The sequence below is a fragment of the Theropithecus gelada genome, chromosome 11, assembly GCF_003255815.1.
Source record: "Theropithecus gelada isolate Dixy chromosome 11, Tgel_1.0, whole genome shotgun sequence".
Classification (NCBI taxonomy): domain Eukaryota; kingdom Metazoa; phylum Chordata; class Mammalia; order Primates; family Cercopithecidae; genus Theropithecus; species Theropithecus gelada.
In genome coordinates this window covers 99,228,306-99,245,842 of record NC_037679.1, presented here as the reverse complement: position 1 = coordinate 99,245,842, position 17,537 = coordinate 99,228,306, and the positions used below count along the sequence as shown (strand labels likewise).

General features: G+C 47.6%; 1 protein-coding gene across 2 annotated transcripts in view; it reads left to right on the top strand.

Annotated features, from left to right (window-relative positions):
* Positions 1 to 8,844: 8,844 nt before the first annotated feature.
* Positions 8,845 to 17,537, top strand: part of NTF3 (neurotrophin 3) — a 63,926-nt gene continuing 55,233 nt past the window's right edge. The window contains exon 1 of one of the 2 annotated variants that reach the window (XM_025402488.1): positions 8,845 to 9,406. In XM_025402488.1, coding sequence (XP_025258273.1) covers positions 9,161 to 9,406 — 246 coding nt within the window. In that variant the 5' untranslated portion in view covers positions 8,845 to 9,160. Of the gene's footprint in view, positions 9,407 to 10,197; positions 10,401 to 17,537 lie in introns of those variants that run through there. The other variant, XM_025402489.1, reaches the window with a different exon arrangement.

Sequence of the window (17,537 nt, the reverse complement as noted above, 5' to 3'; positions counted from 1 at the left end):
ACTAGGGGAATCTGAGTTACCTCCCAATGAATGCATATCGTTCGTTCATTGCATCTACCTGGCACCTAGTCTGTTTTCCAACTTGAGATAAGAGATACGGACCAGAGTTCACAATGGGCGTCTCCTACGACTTGTGATTTCATTTTCAACTTAACCACAGACTCCCTGCTAACCATGGGCAAAATACATTGTTTTTAGTTCATTAATTTCTTATTTCTAGAAGGTTATCTCCAACTTTCTTGTGCACTTCTTATCTCCAGCTTTCTTGTGCACTTCTTTTATTTGCTTTATTTTTAAGGTATCCATACAGTCAGTTAGGGGAGATGACTAACTTATAGGTGGAAAGATAATAGTTGTCATCATTTGTAAAGTTATTCTCTCTACTCACTCCAATGGAACTAATTTCTAGCTTTTGGACTCATTGTTGAAAACTTCTGATGAAAATTATTTTATGTCGTGGGAAAAGGACCAGTGGAATTTTCTCATCTTTGTTTGGGGGCAAAGAGGTAGATATGCTGAAGTGGTAAAATGCAAATCCGATGCCCATGGATACTATCTTGACAGCAGCTCCAGATTTTAAAACTCATTCAAAGGCAGGTTTTGAACGCTGGGTTGCCTTTGGAGTCTGAGCTCTAAGTGACATTTAAGTCTATGTCTGTGTGAATGGAAGAGACATTTGCATGAGTAGACATTTGTGCCTGGATGGGATTCAAATGAAACATAGGTAACAGAACATCAATTGCCCATAATGTTCTAATCCAACATCCTCTAGTTTCTGAGCAGGCATTTACAGAGTTAATACTTACTAAAGACTCGAGGCTCAACTTTTTTCCTGTATATTTTGATATTGCAAACCCTGGTAGTTTTAATTAGTGGCCTTTTAATCTCTGGAACAAAGCCAATGGCCTGTTCCCTTGGACAAATTTCTTAACAACCTGGCACTGAGTGGCTTTGTCTGCTTGTGGGAGCTCTTGTACCCAAGGCTGTCATAAAGAGTTACATAGGTTATGTCTGCATGAAGGAACCAGCTGAAGAGATGGGCGGGCGCTGAAATCAGTTCTTCTTCCATGTGCCAAGTAAGTGTCCTGGCGTGAGCTACATTCACCTAGAAAGGTGTGCATACCTAGCGCACACAAAGGCCTATGGTTTCACCTGATCCTATCCTACTTTGTCTCCATTTCCTTCCTTGTCTCATGCCCTAGGACAACCAGGGGTCCAGGAGGGCTGGCTCTGTGGATATTGCAACCTTCCTACTGCAGGTCTTGACACTGGACTAAGGGACAAGAGACCTGCCTCATGTCTGAGATCCTCTGTGTAATCTTAGGCAAGTTGCTTATCTCCTCCTATGACTCAGTTTCTTCATAGGTATAAAGAGAAAAATGTCACTCTATCAAGGTTAGATGGTGCAGAGGGACAGACAGCTGGGGTTCAAACCTCTGTTTGCCCCTCATTCACTACCTATGTATCCTTGACCAAGTTATATAAACTCTTTATACCTCAATTTTCTCAATCTGTAAAGTGGAGCTAATCACAGTACCTACCTATATATCATGAGTCCTTACAAAAAAGCCTACAAAGTAGGTGCCATTATTATTTCCACTTGACATATTTAATAAATTGAAGCCTAGGAGAAGACACGTAACTTGCCTAAGATCACACAGAGGAGCTCAGACATGAACCAGGTTTCTGTCTCTTAGTCTAGTGCTAAAACCAGAGCATGTGTGCATGTGTGCATGCTTGTATAGATACAGATATAGATATGTATGCTGGCATGGATAATACAGAGATAGATATATCCATATGTATGTGTGTGTGCTGGTTTATGTGTATATATATGTATACGTATCTGTATGCACACACATATGTGTTTGCATGTGTGTGTATATATACCTTTATATATACATATACACACATGCACACAGTGCTTAAAACAGTGCCTGGCCTATAATGCTAAGATTATTAAGTACCCAGTGCTCAGTAAGTACTCAATAAATGTTACCTATTGCTATTATTTGTAGAGAAAGTTTCTACCTGCTAACATTTCCTCTTGTGCTGGGAGGTTGTGGTTTGAACAGACGAGAGCCCAGCATGGGCACCCTTGGCTTCTTGAGCATTATTTGCATTCTGAACTGGGACCTGACGACAGCCTGGTCTCAGGGTGGGGACAGGAGCAGAACTGTCAGCGCATTGACTGGTAAATATAGCAAATCATCCGATGGGTCGGCTGCATGGGGTGTGTCTGTCTGTATATGTTTGTGTGTGTTGGAGATAATAGTGGTATGTAAGCTTATTTTAACTGGAACTCATATTTTCTAGCCCCTCCAAGAACTAATACCTCTTTTTAATGTTTCATGGGAACACTGGACAGAGGGTCTTTAAAGTAAAAAACTCAGCGGCTAATTCTCTTTCTTCAGTTTTTCTGAACGCGGCTGAGTAGAGAGAGGAATATTTTCAAGGAAACATGGAGCTTAGGATGAACCTTCTTTGCCCCGCACCCCACCTCACCCGCTTTGTACCTATCGGCGGAAGGTGAAGGCTGGTCTTGGGGGCAGGAAGATGAATGAAGTGACATTTGCAGGATCCCTGGCCTCGGATTCTGAGGGCAGGTGTGTAGGAGGTGAGTCCTCAAGGGGCATTTCATCACGTGTTGCTCTTAGGCATGGCTAGCCTGGATGGGTCTCAATTAGGAGTAAGGAGACCTAGGTTCCCATCCTGCCTCATCTCAAATCCCTGGAAAGGCTGCACCTTGAGTTGCCAGGCATTTACTTCCCAGACATTCCCTGCCCCTTACTACCAGTAAAAGTGGTACATGGAGGGTGTGGCCAGAACGCTTTTCTAATCCCTAGTGCCACTCCAAGTCCCCTAACAGAGTTAAAGCCTAAAATGACTTCAAACCCAATGGAAGACATTGTGTGATGGAAACAGTTCTAGTTTTCCAGTTGACTTTCTAGTCATGAACTTGAGTCCTGTGTCCTTTCTCCAGCAGGTCAGAGAAAGCGCAAAAGGCAGGCTTTCCTCTCCGTTGACTGCCCAGTGCTGATGGGTAGGAGCTCGTCAGCCACGGGACTCACAGGCAAACCTGCCACACTTGGAATATAGGGGTCACCTGGCTGCGTCTTGTAACCAGTTGGAGACTTCACTCCCAGATATCACTCTGGGACTACTGAAAAGAGAAGAAATCAGATAATACAAAATTTCTAACTGTATTCACATTAGTGTGCTATTTGTTTTCTTACGTATATTCACAGTAATGAAAGAAAATTGAAGTTAAGTACCTTTACATATGGTAAAAACCAAGGAACTGAAAAGTTGGTTTACTTCCCTGAGCTCAAAAACAGTGACAAGACTCTAGATCTCCTTTCCCCATCTCCCTGTCTCTAACCCAGGGAAAATTCTTTGGATTGCATTGCATGTCAGAATTTTTCTGTTCTGACAGTGTAAATTTCAGCCTTAAGCTCCACCTACAACTTGCCATTTTTGTCCAAAGCATCCAAGATGTTCTTTTGCATCCAGACCCTCCCCCAAATAAAGAAAACCACAGTGAAAATGCCACTGAGTTGAGGGATTGCAAACCAAGCCTCAATTCCCATAATTCCATTCTCAGGCCCGAGCCTTCTGCTAAGGCTAATAGATTCATTCCAAAGTTTTAAGAGTCCACAGTGATCAAAAGCATCTGTATATTCTGAAACATGCAAATCAACCCTGTTTTTCACTTTCATCTCAACATTTGGTGGAGGGCACAAGAGTCAGCTGGTTGGTGAGTGGACATAGCTTAGTAGATGAATGGAAGAGTCGAAGCTCTCTCAAGATTTGTAGAACTGGATCTGAAATATGAAATGCCGGCATATGTGATGACAGGGATAGCCCATCGAGTGTTTTATCATCCAAAGATGGAATTAATGGCTATGTCATATCTATGTCAGACCAAGGTAATAAAACTTTATGGGTTCCTCCCCGTGAAATATTTTGTTTATGTCACATGGGTCTCATTGAATTTTTTTTCTCTTTTCTTCACTTCCCCTCCCCACCCTTTTCCCTGCCCTCTTTGTCTCCTGAGACCTATTCCCTTTGGAAATGCATTAGTTACCTAGGAAACCTTAATGTCATTTTTTTGTGAGTGGAGTTTGGTGCAGCATAAAGTTAATTTATAGGGTGGTTAGGAATTCATGTCATGACTGGTGAAATAGGAGACTTTATTATGATTTCTATATCCACCTGTGTGGTAGGAATACATACCTTCCCTCTATCATTACGGGTAATTTCTTGAAACATAATTATGAATATGTATGCCATGTCACAAAATGAGTTGATTCACCGTTGTTCATTGCAATTCATTATATTGTTCAATGTAAGCCCTAGAACATAATTAGCAATAACAACAAACCAATAATATACCAGGCAATCTGTTAAGAGTTGAAGGATATGGTAGAATTTCCTTTCAAATGATGAAGTGGTTCTGGATGAAAGGCAGATAATGAATAAGACAAGATTTTGAAATCCTTCAATGCTGCCTTTCGTGCACATTGAGGTCCACGTTAGGAAGCTATATAAATTCTAAATATGTCCACTACTTCATTCTGCTAATTTATTGCTGTATTTGTCCAAAGGGGAAAATATACATCCATAAAATTACATTAATGAAATGTGTATGTGTGGCACACAAATAATAATACACAGGCCATTCCAGAGCCAAGCTTCTTTTAAAGACAGTTCATTCCCCCAGTGCTGCGACAGTGTTTTCAGTGTAAGGACTAGCAGATTGGGATTGGCACTCACATTGTGCCAGGCACTGTGTTGAGTGTTTTATATGAATTAGTTCCTTTGGTCCTCATATTACTTCTGTGAGATTGGTGTTGTTTTCACCAATTCCAGATGGGTTCTGAGAAGTTAAGAAACCTGTCCAAAATCACATGTACTGAGTGGAGAAGGCAGAGGGCAACCTGCTTTTCTCAGGCACCAAAATCTATTCTGGCAGTAAATTCTAGGTCATGGTCTGTTATTATGTTTTTGTTTTTGTTATTTGTTGTTCTGAGTTTCCTCAGTTATTAAATGCAGAGTGGGGACATAGGGCTGATAGAAGTTGACCTCTGATGTCTGTATTCTGTGTAGAGAGATCAATGCTGGTCCTTGGAGCAAAGCTGTGCTTTCTTAAGACAATAGAAATTTGGGGGAAGACCTAGGCTTGTTGAATAAACATAAACAAGCCACTCAGTTTCTGTGGACAACTGCATGCAACTTGAAAGAAAAGAATAACGTCTCACAGATGACTCCAGGGCATCTGAGGGGAATTGCTATGTGGATTGACAGCCTGTAGCTGTTGGTTAATAATGCTGTTGCCAGTATTTAGTGATGGGTGGGCAGCCAGGAATCTTTCAAGCGCTGAGGCACAAAGGTAGCATGAAGCTGCCTTTCCTGAACCTTAAGCTCCCAGTCCGTGTGCAAACACCTTTGCATTCACTTTAATTGTTTGAAAAACGAAGACTTCCAGACTCCATCAGCTCTAGCAGCTGTCTGGGTGGATGGGGGTGGAGATGGAGGGGGTAGGGCAAGACCTCCCCACAGCGCCCTCCAGCAGCAGAAGATGCAACTTGCAAATACTTTAGGATCAGTGAAAAGTGTGGCGTTTATTTCAGTAACCTCAAAAGAGAGAAAAAGAAAAGCAATGGAAGAGGACAAACATTCAAGTCTAGCTGTGTGATCATGGAGTTAAAAAAAAAAAAACAAAAAAAAAAACAAGCTTGTTTTTGACACGGAAAGGGTCCTTGGAGGCCATTCGGTCCAATTCTCTCATTTCCTGGGTCAACATGTCACAATGAATTAACCACCTACTGCCACTGCACAAGACCCCCTCCCTCACCACATGCTGAGCCCCCACCACCAGCACTCAGTCCACTGAGCTCAAACATAGAGGAGATAAGTGCTGTTTTTCACAAGGTAAAGGCAAAATTCAATCCCACATTCCCGTTTTGTTTCTGTTCAGTGTTCCAACCACAGAGTGGTGCTATTGCAAAAGATAAGGGGAACCAGAAGGCACACTCTGGAAATTTGCTTTAGGAGAGAGTTTTAAAGGGGGTTTTCAAAAACAAGATCTGGTTCCTGTTCTCAGAAATCACTTTCAGGAGTCAGGGCCTTACTCTCAGATGCAGCAGGGAGAAAAAGAAAGTTCAGCAACCTAAAAATATAGTCGACAGATGGACAGCCAAAGTCACGGCCACTAAGTCAACTTGGAGAGGGGCAATTACCTAGTGAATCCTAAAAGATCTCATCCTGGATGCTTCCTTAACCAGGGCTATCTCCAGGGCACAAGCTCGCAGCCAGCTTACTTTCCAGTCCTGATCTTTGCTTTTGCTATCCATACCACTACAGTCTTTCTATAGAAAAGAAAAATCTCTATTTAGAAACACGGATTTACTTAGAAGTCACAATATTCTACAGTTTAAAAATGGCTCTACATTGTATATAATAATCTTTTTATTCTGTCTTCTTAAAAACACACCTTTCTAATTCTTTTTTTCTGCCCAGCCTCTTCATTCAGCACCTTGCCACTCTCTTGGAAGCCACAGCAGAGACCTGGGGGGGTCAGTCCCCAGTTTGAGAAGGAAGAAATCTTTAGCTCTGAAGCCTAAAGAAAAACAGTAAAGGAAAAGGCAGTTGGAGGTGCTCAAGGGAGATTGTCTGAAAAAGGTCTTCTGCTCAGAAAAGAGCTAAGGCTCTCCCTTTGGGAAACCAATCCTTCTGAGCAAAAGTGCATGTTTCACCCTCTGCTCCGGTCTGGGTCTCTCCCTCTTCCTCTCTCCTTCCCTCAGTCCCTCCTCCCCTCTCTCCACAAAGGCACAGCACATATTTGGCAAGATTAAGGTGTCACCTCTCATATTACAAGGCCTGTTGATTGCAAGCAAAGACAGACCCACCAGCTCAGGACAAAACCCCCTGGAGCTGGAAACAATACAAACTCTTCCTGGGATCCCCGAAAGTCCTGGCAAAGTGAGGCGGCCAACCAGTGCAAGGCATCTGCAGAACAAATCCAAGTCCTAAACGCACTGCTTGCTGCCTTTTCTTCTTCTTCGTTTCTTCTGATTTTTCAAGTTTGTTTGCCCCCCTTCCCCTCGTCCCTCCAGACTGCCAGGGACCCGGGAGCTGCCTGCAGATCAGCCCGCACATGTATTTAACCCCTTCTCTGCTGCAGCAGGAGCCAACCACCTCTTTCCTTGTAATCTTCAGGTTCCCGGAGGACCTGGAGCTTGAGGAAAGAACTCTGCCAGTGGATCTGAAACTGGGGCCTGAATCCCTCCTTTGACCACGGCGAGAAGCTGGAGGAGGGGGGCAAGTGCGGGAAGTGGGGGAGGGCAGGGAGGCGGGCCAGATGAGAGGGAGAAAAGCAGAACCCGACAGAGCACGCCCAATCCAAACCTTCATGGTGCTGTGTGGCGGGGTGGAGGGAACGACTCGGCAGCCTCTTCTGGCCCTGAGGAAGACGTCGATATTTTGGCAAGAGGGGAGCCACTGAAGGACGACCCTACCCTTGCGAGGGACCGCAGAAGGTGACGCCTCTGGGCCTCGGTGGGCGCTTCTGGCCGTTTTCGATGTGGCAACCCCCATCAGCCAGGATAATGATGAGGCAGGTACAATCTATCTAGTACGCAGCCCCCAGACTCCCCCTCCCTTCCCACCTCCCCCTCCAAGCCCCCAGCTACTCTCTGCGGCAGGTTGGTCCTGAACTGGTGGGTGCAGTTCCGGGGTTCAACCAAATTCTCAGACAATTCTAAGGTATTTGGATTTTTTGAACCTGGGCCCTAACCGAAACATAGAACGGCTTGCTTATTAGACACCTCGAACGACAGGGCAGGGATGGAAACGGGATACTCGCTTCCCTCCCCAATCCTCGTGAGTCAAAAGGTCCTGGAAGGAGATGATGAGAGGAGCGGCTGAAGTGGCAGAGGGAGGAAGGGATGAGGGGCTTGGAGCGGAGGTCCACCACTCAAGGACTCAGGAAGGGGACAAGAGGGCAAACCTCTGCTCCCGGACTCTCCATTTCTCGTTGATCCCTAGGTGGTATTTTCCCCCCTTCTCTCGATGGCAAATGGGCGAAATCAAGATGACTTAACTTGGTAAATTTAGAGAGAACGGCTCGGAGCAAGTGGGGTCTAATGGGCAGCTAAAATTATCTCCAAATAAGAGATTTTGCCCCCCTCCCCCTATCCTTTCCTCGAATGAATCCACCGGTGGGGAAGTGAGCGTCATTACTTTCGGGGCGCCACGAAGACGCTTGCTTGTCGCTCGCCTTTCCTGCTTCTCGCGCTGTCCCCGCGTGCAGACTGGTGGGTGCTGGGCGAGTGATGAGCTGCAGGGCCCCATCCTAGTTTGGAAGGAAGGGGTTTAGAAGTTGGAGGATGGGTGAAACGGGAGGCTGCGATCCATCTCCCTCTCCCTTCCACACTCAAGCTCCCGCAAACGCGCGCGTGCACAGCCCCTCCCTAGTCCCTGGGACCACCCGCCCCCACACCCCTCTACCTTGACCTCCCTTGACCGCCGGCACAGCGTCCTGGGTGCGGGTGCCCGGGAGCGGCGAGTTCGCCGGGGAGCGATTGTCCTTGGGCGTGTTCGTGTTGTGGGGTGGGGGGAGGAGTGGCGGGTGGGCTTGGTAGGGGTGGGGAGAGATCTGGAGCTGGAAGGGTCTAAGGTTTGGAGGAGGAGTTTACGCCTCAGACCTGATCCGCCTAAGGAAAGGGGCAGGAAAAGGCCCTAATGCCTGGTCAAGAAAATCTTAAAAGAAAAGAGATGAACAAGAAAAATTTCAAGAAAAAGAACAACTAAAAAAGGCTGAAGACACTAACATGTAACCTGTTACGATACATTTAATGTTTCGTTTTTTCCTGGATCTCTAAAAGGGAACTCAAGGGTGGGGGTTACCGAAGACTACTACTAATTTGGAAGTTTTTGTTGCTGTTGTTGTTTTGTTTCGTTTTGTTTTTCAAGAGGGGCTAGGAGAAATGACTCCTTCCCCGCCGCGGGTCCCGAAGCGAGGTCCGAGGGGCTCTGGGGCGCGGGCGTGCGCGGCGCGGCGCGGGCCGGGCGGGGGAGGGCGGCGCGGCGCGGAAGGGGTTAAGGCGCTGAGCGCGGAGCCATCTGGCCGGGTTGGCTGGTTATAACCGCGCAGATTATGTTCACGGGACTCAGAGTTGAAGCTCCTCTCCCTACCGAACAGCTCCGCGCACCGCCCCGCGACACAGCCCGGCGCAACTACTTTCTTCTCTCTCCTTTCTTTCTTCCTCTCCTTTTTCCCCTGCTGGGTAGTGGCTGCGGCGGGGTGGGGGAGACTTTGAATGACCGAGCTCGCGTCCACCTTTCTCTTCATGTCGACGTCCCTGGAAACGGCCACACGGATGCCATGGTTACTTTTGCCACGGTAAGGGGAGGCGGCGGGCACGTTGGGTGGGCAGGTTTGGGGATGGGGGTCCACGTGGGGAGGGATTTTCCAGTGAACCGGCGCGGGGGGCCCCAACTCCGCATCCCGCCCCACCCCCATTGCGCCGCGCTCACTCACTTTCCCGGGCTTGTGCCTTCCCCGAAGTTTGCGCTGGGATCTGCTTAGGCGGGCGCAACCGCAACCACGCCGCTACACACACACACACACACACACACACACACACACACACACACGGACACCCTTCTCCACCTCCTCCCCTCTTGTCCTTCGGCTGCCCAAGAAGCTTCCCTCAATCTGGGAAAGTGATCAGGTTTAAGGGACCTGGATTGGAAAGGGTGGGGGCAGGCGAGGGGAAATGGGGACGACGAAAGAGCAGGAAAGGGATTCAACAGAATCAACCACCCACCACCCCCAACCGACCCGTCTGCTCCTCCGGGAAAGCTCCTAGCGCATCCTATAACAAAAGAGGGTGGCAGACAGAACCCCGGGCGGGCAGACAGAACCCCGGGCGGGGAGGTGCTGCCGCAGCTCCCCTGCACACGCCCTGCACCCTGCCGGCCACTGAGCCTGATTCTGAGCTTGCCCCAGCGCCACTCCGGCCGGGGCGTGGGCTGGGGGAGGGGACGCGCAGCTCAGGACCCGGAACGTCGCGTTCCAGTTCTGGGAGTTGAGACTCACCGCCCCGCGCCGCGTACCTGCGTTGGAGTCCCCCGAAAGGTTTTTTTCAGAAAAGACCTCGCGCCCCGGGCTCCTCTTGGCCAGCGCCCACCCGGTGGCCACCCCACCCTGGGCCTTTGCGCAGATGCTGGAGCTCCGTACGCAGCCCGCACATCTGGGACCCCGCCCGGCAGCGGCGGGCACCCGGGCCCGGTCATCGCTGGGGATCTCCTCGCGGTATCGTCCAGCCTGTTCTCGGACTTTGAAGCGGTGGCGTGGGAGGCTGGGAGATCTGGGCACCCGCACAGCCAGCCAGGTCGAAGTTTGCAAGTCCTACGACGGACCGAACCGCCCCATTACCCCAGAGTTTTACTCAGTGGTGGATGCTCCTGATGAAATTTGGGACGCTTGGGAGTTGAAGGGTAGGGAAAGGAGGGGCGAGGGCCGAGGGCATGGGGTGGGGGAGCAGGATTCTGCTTGTTGCTCTCCGCGGGAGTGGGTGCGCGTCCAGGAGGCGCTGCTTCTTTGCGGGAGTTTGGCTGCTGCGTTCGTTCGTCGTCTGCGCTTCAGATGCATAGCAGTGAGACCCCTGCGTCGAACGGTGTCGGGGCTGTGGACTAGAAAGGATCCCTTTTGCTGGAATCGAGGCTCGGGTGGGATTCCCGGTGGGGGAAACACCACAAATACCGTCTGGCCTCGGCCTCTGGCGGCGGGCGGCAGGTTCTGAGTCCGAATGGAGGCTGCTCCCGGGAGCGCCGGGCTCAGAGCTGGAGAGCTCGGGAGACTGTGCGTCTGTGGACTTGTTTATGTGTGTGAAGAGGTGGGGGCGGGGGCCTGCTGAGAGGGGAGGGGAGCCTGCCAGGGGGTGGGTGTTTCTCCTGGAGCCTGATGTTTGTAACTCAGCTGATTATGGAGTGTACTGAGCGACCTGCTTTTTAAATAAAGAGATGCCCGCTCCTACCCCGCAAAACCGCGAGCGAGGAAAACATGGAAGCGCTCTGTCCTGAACGTCAGGATGGGAGAAAGTTGTAACACAGAGGAGACTTTTCCAGCGGTCCTGTTTTCACAACGCTCAAGTTCTCCAGCAGACTCAGCCTGCCTCCCGCCTGCCCTCAATTCCTTTCTGACATGTCACACAAAGAAAGCTGAGAGGTAGCATGTAGAGGATAAAATGCAACCGCCTCTGCCTTGGGCGCAAACACACAGACTTGGGTATCGCGTTAGGAGTTAAGGGGGTTGGAAAATAATGCTCCTGTAAATGGTGTTGAAGGGAGGTAGAAAGTCTGGGGTATTTCCCCTAGGGAGAGTGTGTGGGATTTTGTGTTGGTGAGGACTGGAGTGTAGCTGGACTTAGAGGGTTTGGTCGTGTGTGAATGGGATCTGCTTATCTGTGGAATGAGATTGTGACCATTGAGTGCGTGGTCAGGGAGGGATGGGGATGTTTTTTCAGAGAGAGAAAAAGAGAGAGAGAGTGTGTGTGTAGGGGGAGGTGGCAAAAGAGCTGGAGTCCCATCCCTCTCTGGTGCCTGGGAGGTGTGTGCTTCTGGGGAGTCTGTTGGATGGGCATCTGTGTGCTTAGCGGGAGACCAGAGCTTGCAGGAACATAGGTGTAGCTAATGCGAAATCTGTGCCTATGAAGGGTGTCAGAGCAGGAGGAGAGGTGCAGCCTGTTGAAGACAGATGGCTTGTGCATGCCTGCGCAAACACATGGAGTGGGTGTGGTGTAGGAGGGCGGCTGTGTGTGTGAGCGAAAGGTGGATGCATGTGGAAGGTTGGGCGCCTGAGGATTACCAAAGGGATGTGTGTGGGGGGTGGGGGAAGATTATCTGGGGAGCACAGAGTGTGAACTTTATGAGAGTGCGCTGGGAAATTTGGCTGGAGTGGCATTGGGGCATGTAGGGGGTAGAAAAGTGTGAGCTCAGATCCTCTTTATGGAGAGACAAAGCATTTGAAGGAAAGGACACCGGGTTGGGGTTGGTGTTTGCCTCCCCCCTCCTTCCTCCCCAGAGAGGAGAGAGGAGGCTTAGAATGAGGGATGTACATTTAAGGGGAAAAGTCCTTGTGCACTGGCACTGGGTGGGAACAGGAAGAGATGTATGCGTAAGACTGAAGTAAGTAGAGGAATACACTATTCGTGCCTAGTGTCAGGGGTGCATGTTGTATAATGTTTTGTAATGAGTTTCTTATGTAATAGAGGAATTCACTATCACCAGTTCATATTGATAATCAATTAAAGCTAATGGAGTGCCTACTGGATGCTCAGCCCATTGCTGGGTACTGGAGCATGGCACACTGCCCTGGAAAAATTCCTTCTCCAGGCTCAGCTAACTGATGCAATTTTGCCAGAAATAGACAGAGCTCGATGCTTGTTGAGGTTTCTTCAAGGTCTATAATTCGGTTTCTAGAGATGTTTATGGATCTTGGGAGCCAAAGGGAAGCTGACTTGAAATACATCTCTGGTTTTGTAAAAAGTGGGGCATACAGATAGGGATGATGTAGACTTTTGTGTATTTGGAAGGGAGCTGGATGGTGGTGTTTCTTGTGTGGAGTGTGGGTTGGGAACTGGAAGGTGTGGCACTTCAGGTCAGAATGCAGGTCCAGATCCCTTTGAAGATTGAGTTTCTAAGAGTACACAGAGCCTTCTTCATAGCTGGAATGAGACTTGTTATGTGGAGCTGGAGAATGGTGAAGTCATGATCAGGGAAGAGATGGACTGGGGACGTTTGTCATCTTTGGTGTTTTCTGGACTATGAGTGTAAAGCTAATCTGAGTGTGTGTTTGAGGGGTGGTGTGTGTGCACGTGTGTGCATATGCACTTTGGCCTGGAGTAATGTAACTGGGAGAAAACTAGCCAGGTGGATAGGAGGGGTGGATATTCTGGCTCTGGTGAAGGGGGTGCCAGTATGTGTTTTTACAGGAATTCTGTGTGTCTGAGGAAGGATAAAAATTGTCTTGGATACTCAGATGTGCATCTCTAGCGAAAAAAGGTGTACACAAAAGAAGGGCCATAGACTTTGGGGAATGAGAGAAAGGTGTAGTTGATCGAGTCCATACCCTGAGATGACTAGTGAGGCAACTGGATAGGAACAGAGTGAAGGCTGTGCTTTCGTGATGCACATGTCTATCTGTCTGGACCAGATGATGGGGAGCCCCATTTGACTAGGTTCTGACCATGGTTGGGCGTATGTTTGGGAGGACTTTATTTGACTCATGACATTTTTGAATTCATGAAGTTACAGCTGTGCCATTTTAAGGGTCTACCTTAGTTTTTAGGGGGAAACTCATCTGTATAAGAGATAGTTTAGTAGGGCTTGACTATTGGTCAGAAGATGGGGGACAGATATTTCTGAGGGCAGGGTGGTGAAGTGGAAGACTTTGGATTGGGAATGCCTTAGTTCTAGTTCAGTTCTATCATTTGGGAAAAGTGTGACTTTGGGGACCTTTTTAATCTCTTTAACTCTGTTTCTCTTTTTGTAAAGTGGCAATATAATGATTCAAGGAGGAGGAAAGTTCATTCCTCTTTTCTCCCATCAAAACTTGGTGTGTTTAGTTGTATACAGCTGTACAAAGATGAAATGTAATTAAATACCGGTGCTAGCATGTACGTAGGTCATTGCGAAAATAGGATCTGGACCTCTTTCTCTTCACAATGCAACTTAATCAGTAGTCATGATGCTCATCGCATCTCTACTGCTCACTCGCTGTGTAAATAAAACTTTTTATAACTGCCTCAGTTTACTCATCCAGAAGCTGGAGGCAACCAAGCCTAGATTATAGATGATGGAAATCTTTAAGATCTTTGAGCTATTCGGAGGAAAGGTAGTTTAAGAATCAATGTTATTAATGATCAGAGACAGACATTTCTTTATTTTTAACATCAGCTATGCAGACCACAGCACCAAAACAAATGTGACTTGGAGAACAGCAAAAATAATAATTGTCCTTGACATAGGCACCATTTGAATAAAAGAGGAGCAAAGTCCAGCCTGCCTGGTAAGAGGAAAGCCTGGGCTTTGGGTCTTTGCAATTCTTTGTGCCCAGTGCAGCAAGTTGGTTACAGCCGCTTTCCCCAGAGATGAAGATGGAGGCGCAGGGGGGCACGGAAACCCACTGAAACCTCCAATTCCTCCCAGAAGTTAGCACATGCTGTCAACTCCTGGCTCAGAGTCAGGCTCCCATCCTTGAGTTCAGTGGCCATAAATAGGAGCTAAGCTATTTCCAAGAGACACTAAACTAATTCTGTTGCTTTTCTTGGCGAGATTGGGCCAATTAAGTTGATTGGAAGAGGTCACTGCTGATGGGTCTCACATTCCCCAGGCGGGACAGGCCAGCAAAGTTTAATTACATAACATTTCCCATCTCTGCAGCTCTACTCCCAGATGTATCAGATGTTCAGGCCTCTCCTCTTCCCCTACATTCAGGATGCCTGATGGAGCAGGCGGCTTCTGCTGCAAGCTTCTCCAACCTTTTCCCAAGCAGTTACAGCACTCGCACCCCAGCTGGAGGGAATGTAAATCTGTGCATTGCCTGGAAGCCAGAGAGGACATGGGGGCTGACACAGAAGATCTTCAAAACCCACCACCCTGCCTCAAGCCTCAGCCGCTGCTATTTTACTCTTTAACAAGGCAGGCAGTTTCTGGCATTGGGGATGTTGAACTGATGACCGTTGCTAGGGTTTTAGATTTAGTTTTATTTAAAATTGAGTTTGTTGGAAAAGGGCCAAATCTTCTACTGGAGACAAGCCTAAGCCCTGTGTGTTGCTGCTGATAAAGTCTGTGGATGTACTTTGTGCGTGGACAGGTGTGTGTGGAGTAAGAGGAGACCACGGGATGTGCATGCGTGCGTGCTGGGGGACACGTGAGCACAGGAACTGCCCTGGGTAGACAGGGAGCATTTGTAGAGCTTATGTTATGGGTGGCAGGTATCTGGATGCTTGGCTCAGATTGGATTGTCATTGGATTGCTTCTTACAGGTGGGCCAACCTGAGAAAAAAGTTGGGGACACCTTCTTTCAGATCTTTTTTTATATGGGCATGTTGAACTTTGAAGTATGAGGCCATTGTAGATATTACCTCATTCTTGCCTGGATGGATTTCTAACAAGACTGAGGCTGGACAAAAAAAAAAAAAAAAAAGTCATTCAGAGGACTCATTTTAGAACCTGTGAGGACACATGTAGATGGCCTCAGAGTGTTAAAGTATTTTTGTTGTTGTTGTTAATAGTTTTCCATAACTCAGTCTTTTATTTTACCTACAAATACCGAGAGGCTAGAGGTTGCACACCCCCCCACATGGTCAGAATGCATTTGCTCTTCATGTCCCCATCTGTGCCGTAGTCCTTCTCAAATAGTATTAATTGGGAACCACTGAGGGCTTGCTGCGGCTCTGGATGTCCTCACAGGACAAACCTATGACTGACTATGGTCTCATTGAAACAGAACAGATTTTGACATGAAATTTGGTGTGGTCTGTTGTGATTGCTCACTCTTTAGTAACATCTCCAGAGAAGATATTTGTTGAGCCCCATTTTTTGTGTGTGTGTGGGTTTGTTCAGTCAGATATTTTTGGAAGATTTAAGGTTCTCAAACATTCAAGGCCGGAGATGTTGGAGGAAACAGTAGCTTATAATCTCAAGAGCCCAGGCCAGGGTAACCTTCAGTAGCTTGAGGCAGCAGGTAGCTGCCTGACTTGGAGGTGGAGGACCAGGTTCAATGACTGGGCTCTGTTACTAATTACCTGCTGTTGTGTGACCCTGGACATTCTCTCTAGGACATGACTTTGCCATCTGTAAACGAAGGGCTTGAATTAGAAGATATCCCCGTCCCATTCCAGCTCTGTCACTGTAGGATTCCACAGTAGCCACATCCTCCTACCTAATCAGTGCTAATTACCTCACTTGGAGTGCACCCTGGCACGCCCTTAATGAGCTCCTGTTTTTATCTTTGGGGAATGGCTGAGTCAAAGGCAGAAAGGCATGCAAAGAATTTGCCAGAGTGTTTCCTTTTGGCCAAGAATGCTCCTGACGTTGGCTTAGCCTACACAGGGTGTCCAGAGCTGAAAGGGGTGGGATTTGGCTTTCTGATAGGTCTGGTGCTAATCATTCAGCTTCCACATGAATGTCTTTCAGTGGCAATGTCTCTGACTAAGGTAAGCATCCATCTTTAAGATGATGGATGATGATGATGATGATGACAGTTAATATTTGAGTACTTACTGGGTGCCAGGCATTATTACAGCCATTACATGGCATTACCTCAGTACTCAAAATAATCTCAATTACAAATGGGGCTACTGAGGTTATGTGAGGTTAAGGGGTATGCTGATGTTCTTGGCTTTCTAGCCTGAAGCCTGTGGCATCACAAGCCCATCACCTGCCAGTCAGATTCTGTTTTTTAATGTTCTGTGATGTCGTCCAGATGGGAGCTGGGTCCATCTTCTTCTGCAAAGATGGTCACCCCATAGGGTAACCTGCTCCCCGCCCCCGGAAGCTTCCTTTTCATGTGCAAGACAAATGTTTAAGTTTTTTAGACACCTGCTGGCAAGCATGTGTCAGATCTGTCTCAGCTTCCATTGGCCCTCCCCCTTTACTTCTTGTCTTGTTGACAAGGGAATCTGCCCTTACAGAACACGGGTATTGATTTAAGCCACAATTGCCTCCTTGTAAATTCTATAAAATTGGAGCTGGACATCTGGTTTTGATCCACACGCCCATGAGAGGTGGTAGGCCCCAGCATGCTTGAGTCCTGGAATTGCACAGAATCAAAGTGAAAAAGAATAAGAATGGAGAGCATGAGGTCTCTTTAGAATTTGGAAGACAACTTTCTTTGATAGGCTAGGGAACTCCCACCACTTAAACTGGGGCCAAAGTAGTGAAGGTAGGTTTCTTGCTGGGAGGTTGGGGGGCAGCGGTCGCTGCTAAAGACTGAGGTTCCCTGGCTGTGTTTGATGCAGAGCAGAGCAGCTGTAGAGACCTCCAGCCGAGGATTTGCCACTGCACGTCATTCTCTGGGCAGTACCGGAAGTAGAGAAGCCAAACACGTTCTTGCGGTGGATGCTGCACTTTTTGAAGGTTGTGACTAAAAGCTCATTCCTTCTTCCTCCACTGATTTCCCCACCATCACTACCATGTATACGTCATCAAGACAGTTAAGAAGAGGTGACTTTGTTCTGTTGCTTAAAGATATTTGCATGTACAAATAAATGTTGAACACTAACCTAATGCCTATTAAACCCTAGGTACTCAAAAATTATGTATTTACTTTGCTTGAAATAACTTTTCATGTGTAGAGTGATAATTATTTCCTTTATATGGAGTATATAGCCTTTTAAAGACTGAGAGCCAGGTTCTTGCAATTTACTTCCCTCTTCCCTCTGGTTCTAGATCTAAGACCCCAGCATTTAAAAATATCCTTCTCTGGCTCTAAGGGATCCCTTAGGGAGTTTGTTTCATGTTCT